This window comes from Mobula hypostoma, chromosome 25, assembly GCF_963921235.1.
Source record: "Mobula hypostoma chromosome 25, sMobHyp1.1, whole genome shotgun sequence".
NCBI classification, from domain to species: Eukaryota; Metazoa; Chordata; class Chondrichthyes; order Myliobatiformes; family Myliobatidae; genus Mobula; species Mobula hypostoma.
In genome coordinates this window covers 20,151,319-20,170,755 of record NC_086121.1, presented here as the reverse complement: position 1 = coordinate 20,170,755, position 19,437 = coordinate 20,151,319, and the positions used below count along the sequence as shown (strand labels likewise).

At 43.7% G+C, this 19,437-nt stretch overlaps 1 protein-coding gene across 2 annotated transcripts in view; it reads right to left on the bottom strand.

Annotated features, from left to right (window-relative positions):
• Positions 1–19,437, bottom strand: part of LOC134337891 (tumor necrosis factor receptor superfamily member 25-like) — a 41,624-nt gene that overhangs the window by 19,125 nt on the left and 3,062 nt on the right. Inside the window, exons 2-4 of one of the 2 annotated variants that reach the window (XM_063033230.1) lie at positions 8,552–8,816; positions 7,097–7,225; positions 453–605 (exon numbers count right to left, since the gene is read on the bottom strand). In XM_063033230.1, coding sequence (XP_062889300.1) covers positions 453–605; positions 7,097–7,225; positions 8,552–8,699 — 430 coding nt within the window. In that variant the 5' untranslated portion in view covers positions 8,700–8,816. Of the gene's footprint in view, positions 1–452; positions 606–7,096; positions 7,226–8,551; positions 9,057–19,437 lie in introns of those variants that run through there. The other variant, XM_063033229.1, reaches the window with a different exon arrangement.

Sequence of the window (19,437 nt, the reverse complement as noted above, 5' to 3'; positions counted from 1 at the left end):
TACTCATGTATGTGAAGGACGTAAGAAATAAAGTTAATTTAAATCCAATTCAAGATGACATGTAGGGTCACAGGGTGGATAATAATATTCATGAGGGGAAAATAGAGAAATTAACAGATTAGGTAAAAAAGAGATGTATTGTGGGAATGTTTGATCAGAATAGATGAGGATCTAAAAATAATCTACCCCTTATAGGCACAATTTCCAAACTTAAAGCAACCTAGTTTATCGCGCCCAATCAAGCCGACAGTTGTATGACAAATTATATCCTCAACACATCACAACAGTAGGCTCAGACGATTAGCTGATACAGTGGCAATTCCACACAGCCTCCTTGAACTCCACCTCACAATGTATGTACTTAGTCACAAAACTCTTATAGTAAGCCACCACCCTTCACATTATGCCACGTCCCAATCTCCCTCTCCCGTTCCCCCCTCAGTGGTACTCACAGGGTTTGATGACTTCTCTGTTGTGGCACCTGGAGCAGCTCAAACAGTGGAATAGCGTGCAGTTTGTGTAGTGACACTGCTGGTACTGGTCAGCCTTGCACATGCACTCTGTGTTGCTAGTAGCAGTGCAGTTACGAATGGTTGTCTGCGTCACTGGACAAAAATGAGCACGTGTCGTTTAGTGGATCTGATTACACATCTGTGACAGCGTGAGTGGAAGAGGGGTGTGACAAAGATAGTCTGAGGGATAGAGATAAGAACATAAGAATACATAAGCAATAGGAGCAGGAGTAGGCCATCGAGCCTGCCCTGCCATTCAGTAAGATCATGGCTGATCTGTCCGTAAACTCAGCTCCATCTACCTGCCTTTTCCCCATAATCCTTAATTCCCCTACCATGTAAAAATCTATCTAACTGTGTCTTAAATATATTTAGTGAAGAAGCCTCGACTGCTTCCCTGGCCAGAGAATTCCACAGATTCACCACTCTCTGGGAAAAACAGTTTCTCCTCATCTCCGTCCTAAATCTTCTCCCTTGAATCTTGAGGCAACGTCCCCTCGTTCTAGTCGCACATACCAATGGAAACAACTTTCCGACTTCTATCTCATCTATCCTTTTAAAAATTTTGTATGTTTCTATAACATCCCCTCTCATTCTTCTGACTTCCAGAGAGTATAGTCCCAGGCGACGCAACCTCTCCTCATAGGTTAACCCCTTCATCCCTGGAATCAACCTGGTGAACCTCCTCTGCACTGCCTCCAAAACCAGTATATCCTTCCTCAAGTATGGAGGCCAGAACTGCACACAGTACTCCAGGTGTGGCCTCACAAGTACCCTGTATAGTTGCAGCATGACCTCCCTGCTCTTGAACTCAATCCCTCTATCAATGAAGGCCAACATTCCGTTTGCCTTCTTAATAACCTGTTGTACCTGCAAGCCAACTTTTTGCGATTCATGAACAAGCACTCCCAAGTCCCTCTGCACAACAGCATGCTGCAACCTTTCACCATTTAAATAATAATCTGCTCTTCTATTATTCCTTCCAAGGTGGATTATCTCACATTTACCAACGTTGTATTCCATCTGCCAGACCTTGGCCCACTCACTTAATCTATCTATATTCCTATATGGGGAGAGAGACTGAGGGAAGTTGTGATCTTGAGGGAGGGTGAGCTTTGCAGTGGGAGAATGATTCTCCTTTTTACCCCCGTTTGACAGGTCAGGTATGGATATTTGGGCAAGGCAGTGATCAGGGAACCCTTGAACGGTCTCGGCCGGAAACGTCAACTGTTTACTATTTTACATAGATGCTGCCTGGCCTGCTGAGTTCCTCCTGAATTTTGTGTGTGTTCCACAATTCAAATAAATTAGTCGTAGAGTCATGGGCCATGGAAAGAGACCAACTTGTTCATGCTAACAGTGTCGCCCAGTGAGCTAGTCTCATCTGCCCACGTTTGACCCATAGCCCTTTAAACCACCCCATCCAGCTTCTTGACGAGATGCCTTTTAAGTGCTGCTAACGTGCCTACCTCAACCACTATTTACACCAGCTCAATCCAAATTCGCACCACCCTTTTCATGAAGAAGGCATCCTGATGTCCCTTCTAAATCCTTTGCCTCTGACCTTGTTTTTAGCAAACCCTCCCTAGGAAAGACTGTGTGCTTTCACCCTGCCTGTGCCTCTTATATGCCTCTATCAGATCACCCCTCAATTTCTTGCATTCCAGGGAAAAAATCTTAGTCTGTCCTATGCCTGACCTGCTGAGTTCCTCCAGCATTTTGTGTGTGTTTCTATACAACCCCATCTTGTAACTTAGCACACCCATCCGGCAACCTTTTGGTAAACCTTTTCTGCATTTCTAGTTTAATAACATCTTTCCTGCAACTGGGTGACCAGAAATGAACACACTACACCAATTGCAGCCTTACTGATGCCATAAATATTCGTAACTTTCTAACTCCTGGGTTCAACGCCCTAACAGATCACGATGTTTCTCATTCCCAGATGTCCAGCAGCCTCTGCATTCATTCTCTGCAATATTCACCACTTTGAAGGAGATTGCAATGCCAGATATATTACACCTTCCCAACCCTTCCATTTTCCTTTGACCGATCTTGTCTCTCTTCACTGACACTGCCTGATAGAGTCAGAGACACACAATCATGGAAATAGGTCAGTTGGCCAATGCTGACCAAAATCTCCACTCAGGCTAGTCTCATTTGTCTGCTTTTGGCCCATATCCTTTAAACCTTTTCTATCCATATTATTTTCTGGACATTCCCTGTAGATCTCCATTTCACAGGTTCATTTGTTCCTTTGTTTTCTCTCTGTCTAACCACCCTCATTAATCCAATGACTGGATGGTTTCATCAATAACATCAGCAAAGTCATCTTGGCATCACCATACTAGAAATACATTGCAAATAAAAAAAACAATTTTACCCCTTTCCCAATTCTGATAAATAGTCATTGATGGGGAGAGAGGGAAGAGGGATAGAGAGGGGTAGAGAGAGAGAGGGGGGTGAGAGAGGGGGGACGAGAGAGAGGGGGGGTGAGAGAGAGAGAGGGGGCAGAGAGGGAGAGGGGAGAGAGGGGGGAGGGGGAGGGAGAGAGGGAGAGAGGGGAGAGAAGGGGAGAGGGGGGAGAGAGGGGGGAGAGAGGGGGGAGAGAGGGGGAGGGGGAGAGGGAGAGGGGAGGGAGAGGGGGGAAAGAGAGTGGGGGAGAGAGAGTGGGGAGGGGAGAGAGAGGGGAGAGGGGGAGGGGAGGGGGAGGGGGAGGGGGAGAGAGGGGGAGGGGGAAAGGGGGGAGAGAGGGGGAGGGTGAAAGGGGGGAGAGAGGGAGAGAGGGGGAGAGAGGGGTAGGGGGAGGTAGGGGGAGGGAGAGGGAGGGAGAGAGGGGGAGAGGGAGGGAGAGGGGGGAGAGGGAGAGGGGGCAGAGAGGGAGAGAGAGTGGGGAGGGGAGGAGAGAGGGAGGGTGAGAGGGGGGAGAGAGGGGAGAGGGGGAGGGGAGGGGGAGAGAGGGGGAAGAGAGGGGGAAGAGAGGGGGAGAGAGGGGGAGAGAGGGGGAGAGAGGGGGAGAGAGGGGGAGAGAGGGGGAGAGAGGGGGAGAGAGGGGGAGGGGGAAAGGGGAGAGAGGGGGAGAGAGGGGGAGAGAGGGGGAGGGGGAGGGAGAGGGAGAGATGGGGAGGGAGAGGGAGAGAGGGGGAGAGAGGGGGAGGGGGAGAGAGGGGGAGAGGGAGAGAGAGAGGTATTGTGAGAGAAGTGGAGTAATACATACAGTGAGAGGCAGAGTGCAAGTGGAAAAGAGAAAGAAAGAGGCAAATAAAAGACAGATCAAGAATATGGAGAGGCATACAGATATAGAACATGATTGAAATGTTGAGAAGAGAGCAAAATGGGTTAATTTTTATATAAAATGATGACAAAAGATAGTAGACACAAAATGCTGGAGTAACTCAGCAAGTCAGGCAGTATCTATGGAGGGGAGTAAACAGCTGACGTTCAGCAGGTCTCCCCTCCATAGATGCTGCCTGGTTACATAGAACATAGAATAGTACAGCATAGTACAGGCCCTTCGGCCCACAATGTTGTGCCGGCCCTTACACCCCGCCTCCCATATAACCCCCCCACCTTAGATTCCTCCATATACCTGTCTAGTAGTCTCTTAAATTTCACAAGTGTATCAGCCTCCACCACTGACTCAGGCAGTGCATTCCACGCACCAACCACTCTCTGAGTAAAAAATCTTCCTCTAATATCCCCCTTCCCACTCCTTACCTTAAAGCCATGTCCTCTTGTATTGAGCAGCGGTGCCCTGGGGAAGAGGCGCTGGCTATCCACTCTATCTATTCCTCTTATTATCTTGTACACCTCTATCATGTCTCCCCTCATCCTTCTTCTCTCCAAAGAGTAAAGCCCTAGCTCCCTTAATCTCTGATCATAATGCATACTCTCTAAACCAGGCAGCATCCTGGTAAATCTCCTCTGTACCCTTTCCAATGCTTCCACATCCTTCCTATAGTGAGGCGACCAGAACTGGACACAGTACTCCAAGTGTGGCCTAACCAGAGTTTTATAGAACTGCATCATTACATCGCGACTCTTAAACTCTATCCCTCAACTTATGAAAGCTAACACCCCATAAGTTTTCTTAACTACCCTATCTACCTGTGAGGCAATTTTTCAGGGATCTGTGGACATGTACCCCCAGATCCCTCTGCTCCTCCACACTACCAAGTATCCTACCATTTACTTTGTACTCTGCCTTGGAGTTTGTCCTTCCAAAGTGTACCACCTCACACTTCTCTGGGTTGAACTCCATCTGCCACTTCTCAGCCCACCTCTGCATCCTATCAATGTCTCTCTGCAATCTTCGACAATCGTCTACACCATCCACAACACCACCAACCTTTGTGTCATCTGTAAACTTGCCAACCCACCCTTCTACCCCCACGTCCAAGTCGTTAATAAAAATCATGAAAAGTAGAGGTCCCAGAACAGATCCTTGTGGGACACCACTAGTCACAACCCTCCAATCTGAATGTACTCCCTTCACTGTGACCCTTTGGTTTTTGCAGGCAAGCTAATTCTGAATCCACCTGGCCAAACTTCCTTGGATCCCATGCCTTCTGACTTTCTGAATAAGTCTATCGTGTGGAACCTTGTCAAATGCCTTACTCGAATCCATGTAGATCACATCCACTGCACTATGCCTGGTCACCTCCTCAAAGAACTCTATCAGGCTTGTTAGACACAATCTGCCCTTCACAAAGCCATGCTGACTGTCCCTGATCAGACCATGTTTCTCTAACTGCCCATAGAATCTATCTCTAAGAATCTTTTCCAACAGCTTTCCCACCACAGACGTAAGGCTCACTGGTCTGTAATTACTTGGACTATCCCTACTACCTTTTTTGAACAAGAGGACAACATTTGCCTCCTTCCAATCCTCCGGTACCATTCCCGTGTACAATGAGGACATAAAGAACCTAGCCAGAGGCTCAGCAATCTCTTCCCTTGCCTCGTGGAGCAGCCTGGGGAATATTCCGTCAGGCCCCGGGGACTTATCCGTCCTAATGTATTTTATCAATTCCCACACCTCCTCTCCCTTAATATCAACATGCTCCAGAACATCAACCTTGCTCATATTGTCCTCACCATCATCAAGTTCCCTCTCATTGGTGAATACTGAAGAGAAGTATTCATTGAGGACCTCGCTCACTTCCACAGTCTCCAGGCACATCTTCCCACCTTTATCTCTAATCGGTCCTACCTTCACTCCTGTCATCCCTTTGTTCTTCACATAATTGAAGAATACCTTGGGGTTCTCCTTTACCCTACTCGCCAAGGCCTTCTCATGCCCCCTTCTTGCTCTCCTCAGCCCCTTCTTAAGCTCCTTTCTTGCTACCCTATATTCCTCAATGGACACATCTGATCCTTGCTTCCTAAACCTCATGTATGCTGCCTTCTTCCACCTGACTAGATTTTCCACCTCACTTGTCACCCATGGTTCCTTCACCCTACCATTCTTTATCTTCCTCACTGGGACAAATTTATCCCTAACATCCTGCAAGAGATCCCTAAACATCGACTACATGTCCATAGGATATTTCCCTGCAAAAACATCATTCCAATTCACACCCACAAGTTCTAGCCTTATAGCCTCATAATTTGCCCTTCCCCAATTAAAAATTTTCCTGTCCTCTCTGATTCTATCCTTTTCCATGATAATTATAAAGGCCAGGGAGCGGTGGTCACTGTCCCCCAGATGCTCACCCACTGAGAGATCTGTGACCTGACCCGGTTCGTTACCTAATACTAGATCTAGTATGGCATTCCCCCTGGTCGGCCTGTCCACATACTGTGACAGGAATCCATCCTGGACACACTTAACAAATTCTGCCCCATCTAAACCCTTAGAACTAATCAGGTGCCAATCAATATTAGGGAAGTTAAAATCACTCATGATAACAACCCTGTTATTTTTGCACCTTTCCAAAATCTGCCTCCCAATCTGCTCCTCGGTATCTCTGCTGCTACCAGGGGGCCTATAGAATACTCCCAATAGAGTAACTGCTCCCTTCCTGTGCCTGACTTCCACCCATACTGACTCAGAAGAGGATCCTGCTACATTACCCACCCTTTCTGTACCTGTAGTAGTATCCCTGACCAGTAATGTTACCCCTTCTCTCCTTCCCCCCCATCCCTTTTAAAGCAGTGAAATCCGGGAATATTGAGAATCCATTCCTGCCCTGGTGCCAGCCAAGTCTCTGTAATGGCCATTACATCATAATTCCATGTATGTATCCAAGCTCTCAGTTCATCACCTTTGTTCTTGATGCTTCTTGCATTAAGGTACACACACTTCAGTCCTTCTACCTTACTACCTTTACACCGTTTATTCTGCTTCTCTTTCCTCAAAGCCTCTCTATATGTTAGATCTGGCTTTACTCCATGCAGTTCTTTCACTGCTCTATCGCTCCAAGTCTGATTTTCTCCAGCATTTTGCGTGCTTTTTCGAGATTTCCTGTATCTGCAGAATCTCTTGTGTTCGCGGCGAGCAGAAGGTAACACTTGGGTACCATTCGAACAGTTTGAACTAGGTGCAGCTGAGGAACTTGGAGGGGACTTTGGGTCTTACTTACTTTTGTCACATGTTTTGCAGATCTGACATTCACTTAGGTAATTTTCAAAAGCAAGGTAAGTACCCCCTGGGCAGGGCTCGCATTGTGGTTGACCACCATGTGTCTTGCATGAGGCTTTCACACAGGAACCTGATAAAAGAAAATCATGAGACTATCTCATCATTCATTCTCCACATTAGCAGGAATTACCTCGTTCCCCAACTTACATCATAGCACGAAGGTGCAAAATGCTGATAGGCATTACAAGGGAAGACGTTTATGTATTTTTATAGAAGAATCCAGCGTATTAAAAAAAAGGTCATTTTGGATTTATTAAAGACAACTTCTTAAAGTATTTGAGTGAGCTTTTTGAAGTAACGGAAGACTGAAGAAGGTAGGTCAATTAATAGTTTACATCAAAAATGACCACATTATAAACTTATCAGCAACATGATTAAATTGGAAAGGGGGAAAATAAATGTTGTAGTGAGATGAAGGGTTGTTTATTACGCTGGAAATGTGTACAACTCTGTTCCCCGGGACTGCTGCTCTTGCTGAATCATATTAACAATTTGGACATGGATGTACAGCATGTTATTTCACAGTCAGTGAGCAAATCAAATTGAGTAAAAGCAATGGTGAGAAGCATGATACAGGACGACATAGATTGATGAAATGAGCAAATACGTGTTGGATGAAGTTTTACTTTCGAAGCTGAAGACAGGGATGGTAGAATCTTAAGCAGGGTGGGCGCAGGGACAAAGAGAACCACGATTATGCATGTGCACATTCCGTTGAAGACAGCAGGAAAGAACACAAGAATGTTTAACAGGGGTATTGGTCTTTGAGTTTATAAAAAACGTGCATGAAATACAGAAGCTGGGAGGTTTATGTTAATCTTTTATAAATCACTGGCTATGGTTCAGCTGTAGTACTCTATCCAAATTTGGGCACCATAATGATGTAAAGGTTTTAGAGCATGTGCATAAATCTACCACAATGGTACGAGTGACACAAAACTTCAGCTATATGGAAAGTATTAAGTTCTGATAAAAATCTTCAACCTGAAGTATTAACTGCTTTCCTCTCTCCATGGAGGCTTCTTCACCAATTAGCTTCTCTGGCGTTTTTTGGTTTTACTCGTAAAATACTCGGGGTTGTTCTTATGACAGCAGAGGAGCTTTCATTGGGGCTTCAAGATGATGAAGGAGCTTAATAGAATAAATAAAGTGATGTTACTCCAGGAGTGGTGAGGACATGGATTTATGGCAATTGGGTCATAAAGTGAAGCTATGCCATGCGTTGTACTGTTTAGAATGCCAATGGAAGCTTATTCAGTAGTAAATTTCTTCCTACAATGGTTTGAGGAAGAAAACCTATGATTTGGGCATAAATGAATGGTTCCTTCAAAGGTCAAGTGGCCACCTTCAGAATTGTATTAGCCATGATTCTAGAGAGGTTGTACAGGACACCCACCTGCTGGACACTTTCTGCAGCAGAGCGAGTTGTCTGAAGGATCAGGATACTGGTTCTCTGGGCAATTTGTACTGAGTCTTTTCCTTCTTTTCTTGTCTTTGTCATTCCAAATTCCGGGCTGCTTGGTCTCCCACCTCAAGATCTGCATGTTTTCTTCTGCGCGCGTCAAATTCCAGGAACCGTCAGCTGTTAAACGACTGAAATTCCAGGAATCACCAGCTGTTGAACGACCGAAAGCTCCAGAAGCAAATATCACGGCATAAAGCTGGGAAATGGAGAGTGCGAGCATTAGTCTGGCGATCGCTTGCCTTTGGCTAATATACACCAACACCAGCTTCCAAACAGACAAGATTCAGAATCTAACTCCTCGCATCCGGCTGGTGAGGCATCTACTTCAGCACAATCTATAAATTCATGAGCCTGCATACCCTGCACTCCACCCACTACCATCAAGAAAGAGGGGAAAGTGGCAGCAGATGGTGTCAGGTGCCGCACCAGATACACTTAAAAATGAAGTGCCAGCCCTGTGATATCATATCACATGCATACTGAATACAGCTGGACAAAATGGTCCAATATTCTTATCAGATCTTAGCACAGTTGTGATGTCCATATAGATCTAGTAATTTAAATCTAGGAAGATTCATTGATGCCTTTATCTTAAATGATGACAGAGCCCAATGCACGAGAACAAGGGGTTAATAGTTCTGTAATCTCCTTCAGCCAGAATTGTCAATTGGATGATTAATTTCAACATTCTCTCCACAAGCCACATTGAATTGAGTTGACTTTATTACTTACATCCTTCATATACAGGAGGAGTAAAAATCTTTGCGTTACATCTCTGTCTAAATGAGCAACATGCAATTTGTAGTAATTTATAATAAATAGTATGTACAACAGGACAGTCAATATAACATAGAGATATAGTTGTATCAGCGTGAATTAATCAGTCTGATGGCCTGGTGGAAGAAGCTGTCCTGGAGCCTGTTGGTCCTGGCTTTTATGCTGCGGTACCGTTTCCCGGATGGTAGCAGCTGGAACAGTTTGTGGTTGGGGTGACTCGGGTCCCTAATGATCCTTCGGGCCATTTTTACACACCTGTCTTTGTAAATGTGCTGAATAGTGGGAGGTTCACATCTATGGATGCGCTGGGCTGTCCGCACCACTCTCTGCAGAGTCCTGCAATTGAGGGAAGTACAGTTCCCATACCAGGCAGTGATGCTCTCAATTGTGCCCCTGTAGAATGTATTTAGGATTTGGAAGCCCATACCAAACTTCTTCAACCGTCTGAGGTGAAAGAGGTGCTATTGTGCTTTTTTCACCACACAGCTGGTATGTACAAACCAGGTGAGATCCTTGGTGATGTATATGCTGAGGAACTTAAAGCAGTTCACCTTCTCAACCCCAGATGCATTGATGTCAATAGGGGTGAGCCTGTCTCCATTCCTCTTGAGGTTCACAACCAACTCCTTTGTATTTGCGACATTGAGGAAGAGATTGTTTTCTTGACACCACTGTGTCCAGGAGATGATTTCTTCTCTGTAGGCTGCCTCATTATTATTTGAGATAAGGCCAATCGATGTAGTAACCTACTATTGTAGGTTTTCGCAAATAAAATGGCATGAGGCCTTTTAAGTTTAAGAAAAACCATAACGACTCATTTACTGTTCTCCAAACACAGAACGTAAAGCGCAGTGAAAAAAATCTTCATGTAATTATGTCCTCACGTCAGTCTAGCCTCCTAAAGTGAACCCCAACTCAATGTCGGTGGCTGTGAAACATGCTTGTTTCCAACCATTACATTAGCCTACACTGTCATAGTTGCACATGCACTTCAAAGTTCTAAGTTAATTTATTACTGAAGTAAGTATATGTCACGATACACTACCCTGAAATTCAGTTTCTTGCAGGCATTCAAAATACGATAGTATCAATGAAACCTACACAGAAACAAAGATGGACAAACAATGTGCAAAAGTGACAAACTGTGCAAATACAAAAAAAAGTAAATAAATAATACTAAGAACACAAGTTATAGTTTATTTTTGAAATGTACTTCCCACCAATATATTCCAACACCTTTAATTAGTTTGATTCCTTATGACATCAAGAAGGAGCTGAGTGCACTGGATACAGCAAAACCTATGGGCCTTGAAGTTAACCCTGCTTCTGAAAAGTAAAAAGTTGAACTGGCTATGCCAACTGGCTAGCTGCTCAGACACAACTACAATACTGGCACATTTCCTACATGTGTCCTGTTTACTAAAAAAATGAGGTAAGTCAAATTCAATCTAATTCTAACAGCCACTTTCAATCCTCATGAAAGTCAAGTTGTCAGCAGTTCCATCCAGCAGCACATAATCACCAAAAACCTGTTATCAATGTTCATTTTGAGCTCTGCCTTGACTATCTGCTTTTAACCCATTTTAAGGACTTCAGCCAAATTCAAGCAAAGGAGCTTAATTTCAAAGTGGGCTGAGGACAACTGCTCTTAACGCAAGGTTATCATTTGACTAAATGTTATGCCCTCGGATCCCAATAATGTCCATGAAAATCAAAGAGTAATAAAACTGCCCACTAAGATACTTAGCATGGGGGTTGTGATGATTGCAAGCCAATTAGCTCAGATCAGGCCCATGCTGCAGATGTTTCTCTGGAGGGTGTCCTTGGCCCAACCATCATTAGCTTCTTCGTTAGTGATTTTCCTTTATTATAAGATTAGACATAGAAAACATAGAAACATAGAAAACCTACAAGACAATACAGGCCCTTCGGCCCACAAAGCTGTGTCAAACAGGTCCTTACCTTAGAATTACCTAGGCTTACCCACAGCCCTCTATTTTTCTAAGCTCCATGTACCTATCCAGGAGTCTCTTAAAAGACCCTATCATTTCCGTCTCCATCACCACTGCCGGCAGCCCATTCCACGCACTCACCACTCCCTGCTTAAAAAACTTACCCCTGACATCTCCTTTGTACCTACTTCCAAGCACCTTAAAACTATGCCCTCTCATGCTAGCCATTTCAGCCCCAGGAAAAAGCCTCTGACTATCCACATGATCAATGCCTCTCACTATCTTATACACCTTTATCAGGTCACCTCTCATCCTCCGTTGCTCCAAGGGGAAAAGGCTGAGTTCGCTCAACCCATTCTCATAAGGCATGCTTCCCAATCCAGGCAACGTCCTGGTAAATCTCCTCTGCACCCTTTCTATGGTTTCCACGTCCTTCCTGTAGTGAGGCGACCAGAACTGAGCACAGTACTCCAAGTGAGGTCTGACCAGGGTCCAATACAGCTGCAACACTACCTCTCAACTTTTAAACTCAATCCTATGGTTGATGAAGGCCAATGCACCGTATGCCTTCTTAACCAGAGTCAACCTGCGTAGCAGCTTTGAGTGTCCTGTGGACTTGGCCCCCAAGTCCACAGGCTCTGATCCTCCACACTGCCAAGAGTCTTACTATTAATGCTATATTCTGCCATCATATTTGACCTACCAAAATGAATCACCTCACACTTATCTGGGTTGAACTCCATCTGCCACTTCTCAGCCCAGTTTTGCATCCTATCAATGTCCTGCTGTAACCTCTGACAGCCCTCCACACTATCCACAACACCCTCAACCTTTGTGTCATCAGCAAATTTACTAATCCATCCCTCCACTTTCTCATCCAGGTCATTTATAAAACTCATGAAGAGTAGGGGTCCCAGAACGGATCCCTGAGGCACACCACTGGTCACCGGTCTCCATGCAGAATTTGACCCGTCTACACTGCTCTTTGCCTTCCGTGGGCAAGCCAGTTCTAGATCCATAGACATAGGAATGTTTCAGAAGATTCAGTGTTCGGCTCTTATTTAGAACTCGTCAGATTGCTGAGCAGTCTAGGCCTATGTCCAAATACACCTGCACATTGACAGGCTTGGTTGATAAGTAGCAAACAATGGAAAAGAAATCATGGAAAAATGGAGCAGAATAGGCTCTTTCAGCTTGCTTTGCAATTGAATAGGATCATGATCTCCTTTTCTCCTCCATTGTCTAGGAATCCATTTTACTTTCTTGAAAATGCTCAGCAAATAACATTTGGGTTGTCTATTCATGCAACAGTGACCTCCAGTAACAGAAAACCTCAACACCTCTTCTTTGCTTTGTATTTAATAACTCACCCACTATCAAATCTTTGAGGAGAGGAAGAAAGGTGGTCATCATTGATCAGAACATAGCTTGGTCAGTCACATCATGATCAGTAAGAAGAGATCAGATGCTGTGTAAGTTGTGGAGAGTAGCTCACCTCCTTTCTCCCTGAGGAGATGCAAAGGAGAAGAACGGGCTGGATGCTGGTATGCAACCAAGCTTTTAAAAAATAAAGATGGAGCAGAAAGGGGCAAGAGGAGTCAGACCAGATGGAGGAAAAGGATGAATGAGTCAGTAAAGAATGGGTTTCACCTCACGGTTATAAGGCACAAATATTATTTGTTACTTATCAGCCTGAGTCTGAATATTACTGAAGGTGGACATGGCCTACTTTTGTTACCAAAAGAGTTCTAACAGTTCTAAACTGTGCAATTGTCAGTGACATTTTTACTTCCAACATTATGATTGAGGGAAAGAAGCTGATGGGGCATCTATCAGATTCTGATGATAAAGTACCAGTGAAATTTAAGATGGCTAACGCCATCTAGGGCAAAGTGATCCATCTGACAGACACCACGTCTTAAATACTTGGTCCCACCACCACACCACTGATGCACTGAGTACCTTCCTAACTTGTAAGGCAACTTGTTAGGGCTTTCCTGATGGCACATCGTAAACTTACAGCATCTACTACCAAAACAACAACAGCATCTGTCCTATTGGAACACCTCCAAGTCTTTGACCATCCTGGCTTGGACATATATCACTGCTCATGTCACTTGACCAAAAACCTTTATCTCCTTACCAACGCCACTGTGGAAGTTCTTTTTCCTCACCAATGGCAGTGAGTTTTGAAGACAGTCAGTGAAATGTTTGGCATTAATGTACACCAATATCCATCGTTTTGTTTAATACACACCAGCTCTTTGATCCCAGCTTATATAAATTGGAGTCTGCATTCAGATTATAGAGAGAAGAATGCTGGATATAAATGGGTTTGATAGTTCCCTGATGCAGCCATTTCCGTTATTCAAGCCTTCCTTTGAAAATTAAAATCTTTGGACTTTCCTCATCCTGCTAAAATATTACCAACTTGAAAGATTAACTTGGTGTTTCTCTCTGTGATGCTGTCAGGCTTGTTGAGCATTTTCAGTTTTTATTTCAGATTCATGGTAATGCTTTTGTATCATTCGCTGGAGTTTGTTTCTCAGTGATGTTGTTAGCAATATAGTGGAATCCGATCAAGAGATCGTGATATCTCATTTGAATGATCAGATTCCTCTTTGAATGCAGAATAGGTACTGTTGTATTTGAACTTTGCTTTGTTCTGCACTGGCCTCCTGACCATTATACCTTGCTACCACTTTGATTAGGCTTGTTTCACTTCTCACCTGCTCCCTTCCACCAGCAACCATTTTCAAACAGCTATGCCACACATTGGAAATCAAGATGCTCTCCGTGCTTCATTTGCTCTGAACTCCTCACTTTATTGGGGCATGAATTTACTCATTTAACCTTACTTGAAAAGCACAGCTAATTTCTTGTTCCTTCTTTAGCAACTCTCTGGTAGTTGTACAGTACAGAGAATTTTCCGCGGGCTCATCTTAAGAGAAATTTTCAAGAAACAATAGATTTTGTATTTGCAGATATTTGAATTTCCTTTCCACAATACCATTTCTGAGAAGATGCAAAAGGTGAGCTTTGGGGAAATACTCAGTCTATGCATTAGCCCTCCGTTCTCTTCATCGCATAACTGTCAGAATATGGTGCCTTCCTCGTCATTGGACAGGGGTGGTATTGAAGAGCAACAGCAACAGATCACAGGTCACATCTTATCTCTTGCAAAGTCTCTGAGAGTTTTCTGGAAATCCCCCAGTATTTTTTTTTGTAATTTAAATTTTTATTATTATTTATTCTTATTTTACAAAGCAGCACGGCATGTCACAGAGTGGATAGAGTACAGCATATTTACACAGCCATCCCATGACAGGAAAACAAGTAAAACTTAGAAACAGAAAGAAGTCCTAATTTAAGTTTAAATTAACATACAACCAAAATTGATCTCACGCGTCTTGCACTTTCCCCTCACTGTTAATTCTCCCCTACATGTGTTTGTATGATGAAATCTTAACCATTTCTTCAGTCCATTCCTTCACAGTGGGACATCTGGGTTTTTTCCAGTTTTGCAATATAATTCTTGCAGATGTGATGAGACCCACCTTTAAAATAGTAAACTTGTAATTGTTTACAATTAGGTGTCATTGTCCTATCACTCAGGAGACAAAGCCATGGGCACAAGGGCAGTGTGGAACCCGACCAACTCCCCAACAAATCAAGAACTTTACACCAAAAGGGACGAACCATGGAACACTCCCGAATCATGTGAAAACATGTGCCCACCTCATTTTTACCCCCAGTATTTTTTTAGGCTGCAATGTCCCATGACAGTTCATTGCAATACCTAGCTTCCAACAGGATTGCCTGAACTTAGTACCAGAAATTTAGCACCGGCAAAATGCAAGTGGACTGTGTTCCTGGGAGAAAACAAAATGTATAATCTATGCAAGACTGTACCACAAATCTCAGGGTGCTGTAACATTTTGCTGCACTAACTCATCACACTCGTGACTCATAGGTAACAACTTTGTGTCTTTGTAAGAACTTGTGGATTTGACCCCCCTCCCATGACCTAAGCACACCAGCATGCGCATGAGGGGAAACTTTGCTCTCTAATGGTTAGCACTGAGGGGGTCTGCTCTCTCTGGTGGATGCAAAAGACCTCTATACCCCTCCCCTCAGAGAAGACAGGTTGCAAGACCAATGATAAACTATCCAGCCACTGTTTCAAAAGAGAACAAGAAAGTTCTTTGTCATTTCCTGGCAAATATTTCTCCAGGCAAGAGTCCGCTGCAAGTGAAGTAACTCAAGTTTTGAACATTTCAATGATTATTCCACTTCAAATTATTTCAGTACTAAAACATTTCAGAGAAACAAGGATGTCAAAGCAAATCCTTCCTTATAAACTCTAGTTATCCCTTCTCCAGTATTGTACTCAGTGGTTATATCTGCATCATTCTTGGTTTCATAGCATCATACAACACACAAACAGGTCCTTCAGTTCACTATTTCCATACCTACTATTATCTATAAAAGACTTGCCTACACATATATTTCCACCGTCCCCTCCTCTTGCAGCACGTTACCTATTATAACCACTCCATGTGAAAAAAAATCCCCTTCAGGTCCCACCTAAACCTTCTAACTCTCTTCACGCTGATGGCCCCTCTCTTTTGGATCCCTGTTTACTTCCTTTGCACAATTCCAGCCATATTTCTTTCAACATTGCCAGTTACGTTGCTAACTTCTAACTCCAGTCTGCTCTTTGTTATGATCGCTTCCTGTTTCCTACGTTCACTGCTCTGAGGAGGTTTGTGCTTTGGTTGGGAGTGTATTGTGTTAAGAGTCACGTGGGCGATGAAGCAAATTGTGAGGCAGATACAGTGGGGGTGCTATGTCATTGTGGGGATAGTTCTGTATCTTGGGGGGAGGGATATGTCATTTATGTGTGGTGAGAAACTCTGGGGTTGATCTATAATTCTGGGGAAGGAATCAGGTCCATGGGAGAATCTGCCACTCAGACAGAAATTTATCACTTGTGGAAGGCACCCATTGTGGAACGGGCATGTGTCAGCCTGGAACACCAGCCAACTTTAACACACCATTCTTTGGCAGATGAGGGGAAGCTCTTGTCTAGTGAGGACCCTTATCACCATCCTAACCATCCCGTACTCACATTCCTTCTTCACTAACTAACTTTCTCTCCCAACCTTACAGCTTGTTTTCCTGATGAATTACAACTGCATGGCTTGCCATATTGAGCTGGAAGCACAAATAGTAGTATATAAGTGGCATACATCTATCACAGCCAAACTGCAGAGAGCAGCAAAATCCACTGCTAATAAATTAGGTCACAGCATTTTCCAGTGTGGGTTCGTTCCTTTCATGGTGCTGTAAGGACTTTATCTGAAATCTTATCTCCCTACAGTAACAAAACCCAAGAAGCTACTGTGTAATCTCATGTTATGCGATGACTCACAACTGCTCTTTGGCAAACCCATCTCTTCTCCCATTTTTATCTTTCCTCTTCTCTGTTCCAGATAATGACTGATGTAGTAGTCCATTTCTATAATGTCAGTTGTTGTTCATGAATGTCAATATTTACCATTGTGGATGTCATGGCCAACCTCTGTACAAATAGAACTTCATAACCCAGTGGTTCGGAGGCCAATGGGAGTATGCCAAAGGGAAAACAACATAGTCAGGCCTCTCAATGCCTTGGCCTCACATGTGGCAGGGAGTCTCCCAAAAGGGAGCTAGAGCATGTTGTCAAATTAAGTTTATCTCTGTAACCACTGACTGTAGAATCAGTTGCCATGTAAACAATGGAGAGAGTCTGAGGGATAGAAAGCAGAAGATTGCACCAGTGAAGACACATCCTCACCAATCTCATTACATTGATGGTATTCCCCCAGAAATTCCACCTTCCATCTTCATTGCAACTCTTGCATTTTTACCCTTAAGTGTGATACAACTCCTCACTCACTCATTGACCTTTATCCTCCTCCTAATCTACAATTGTAACCCTATGAATCACACCCTCTTATTGATTCTCATTCTTATCTACATATTAACTGCTCAGTTCAGTTTCAGACACCTCTGAACTTCATGTCCATTAATCAATTTTTCCAATTGTCTGCATAATGTAGAAATCTTCAAAACATAAATTTGTGTCCAGCATTCATCACTCATATTAAATTGTTCTTGAGAATATTACAATATGACCATGTGCCGTGACCATGAATATCAGTATTCCATACAGTGAGGATATTCCCCAAAATGAATTCCAGGAGTTTGATCTGGTAATGAATTAACAGCAAGTCATAGGTAGCAGTTAGTATTTTGTTATTACACCTTGGGGAGTTGGAGTTTGGGGCTTGTAAGGAGTTTGTACCTTCTCCCTGTGACCGCGTGGGTTTCTTCCAGGTGCTGCAGTTTCCTCTTGCAGTCTGGATGTACTGCTAAATAGGTTGGTTAGATAGATAGATAGATAGACCCCCATTTGTATGACTGGGTGGTTCTCTGTATGAGATGGTGGTGAGTGGCACTAGAGTGCCACAAGGGATTGTCCTGTCTCCATTTTTATTTAGACTGTACACCTCAGATTTTAAGTACAGATCTGAGTCTTGTCACTTGCAGAAGTTCTCTGATGACTCTGCGGAGGTTGGGTGTATCAGGGATGGGCGGGAGTCTGAGTACAGAGGACTGGTGGACAAGTCTATGGAGTGGTGCAGGAGGAATCACCTGCTCCTGAATGTGGCCAAAACAAGGGAGGTGGTGATTGATTTAGGAGGAAGAGGACTGTGACGAGTCTTGTATACATTCTGGGAGAAGAAGTTGTGGTGGTGAAGGAGTACAAATACTTGGGTGTTCACCTTGACAACAGACTTGACTGGAAAACCAACAACAGGGCTGTTTGCAAGAAGGGGATGAGCAGACTCTATTTTCTCAGGAAGCTGAGATCCTTCAATGTGTGCAGCAGGATGCTGGAGATCTTTTACTAGTCTGTTGTGGTGAGTGCAGTCTTCTTTGCCGCTTTATGTTGAGGGAGTAGCATCGGTGCTGGTGATGCAAAAAGACTAAATAAACTCATCAAAAAGGCTGGATCCATCTTGCCTACAACCCAGGCTCTGTTGAGTTAGTGGTGGAGAGGAGGTCACTAAACAAACTGTTGTCCATTATGGACAATCTGGCACATCCTCTCCATGACCTACTGAATAAGCAGTGGAGCACCCTTTCCAACAGACTCATTCAGCTCTGCTGTCAAAGGGATCGTTACAGAAAACCTTTCCTATCAAATGCAATAAGCATATACACCAGTTCATCTCTGTGCAACAGGAGAACACACATCATAGCACAAAAGTCTCTGCTTTATTATTTCATATATTATTATTGTGTATTTTATTATTAGTTAAGTCTTCACACTGCTAAATGTGTTTTTAAATGTTGCTGCTGTAATGAGAGAATTTCCCACTCAAGATCAATAAAGAACTTATTATTATTATTATTATTAATTGATCATTGTAAATTGTCCTGTGATTAGGCTAGTGTTAAATAGCTGGGTTGCAGTGTGGTGTGCCCAAAGGGGCCAATGCTACGCTTTATCTCTCAGTAAATATATAATGACACATACTCTGAGGTAGAACTGGCATTGTAGTGAAGAGGAACAGCCTGGCATTCCTATCTAACTGTTTACCTTATCCAACCAGGTGAATGAGGATGCTATGGAAGTAACCTTGGGAATCCACAACAGTTACAAGCTCAGGATCCTGAATTTGATTCCTATTCTAGTCATGGAATAAAAGTGTCTTTAGTCACCTGTGCGGATTAGACTTCTACTGAACTGAAACTTAAGAAACACAAGAATTAGGAGCAGGAGTAAGCCATCTGGCTTGTCCAGCCTGCTCTGCCATTTAATAAGATCGTGATTGATCTGACCATGGACTCATCTCCACCTACCTGCCTTTTCCCCATAACTCTTAAATCCCCTACTATGCAATATCTATCCAACTGATAGAGTCATTTCAAAAATGGACCTGTCCAGACTGCAAAGTGATGATGTTGAGCACTGAGCCAATGCTTCTCTAAAACTGGCAATCAGATAAACTGACTACTGAATTTTGTGTTTAATCA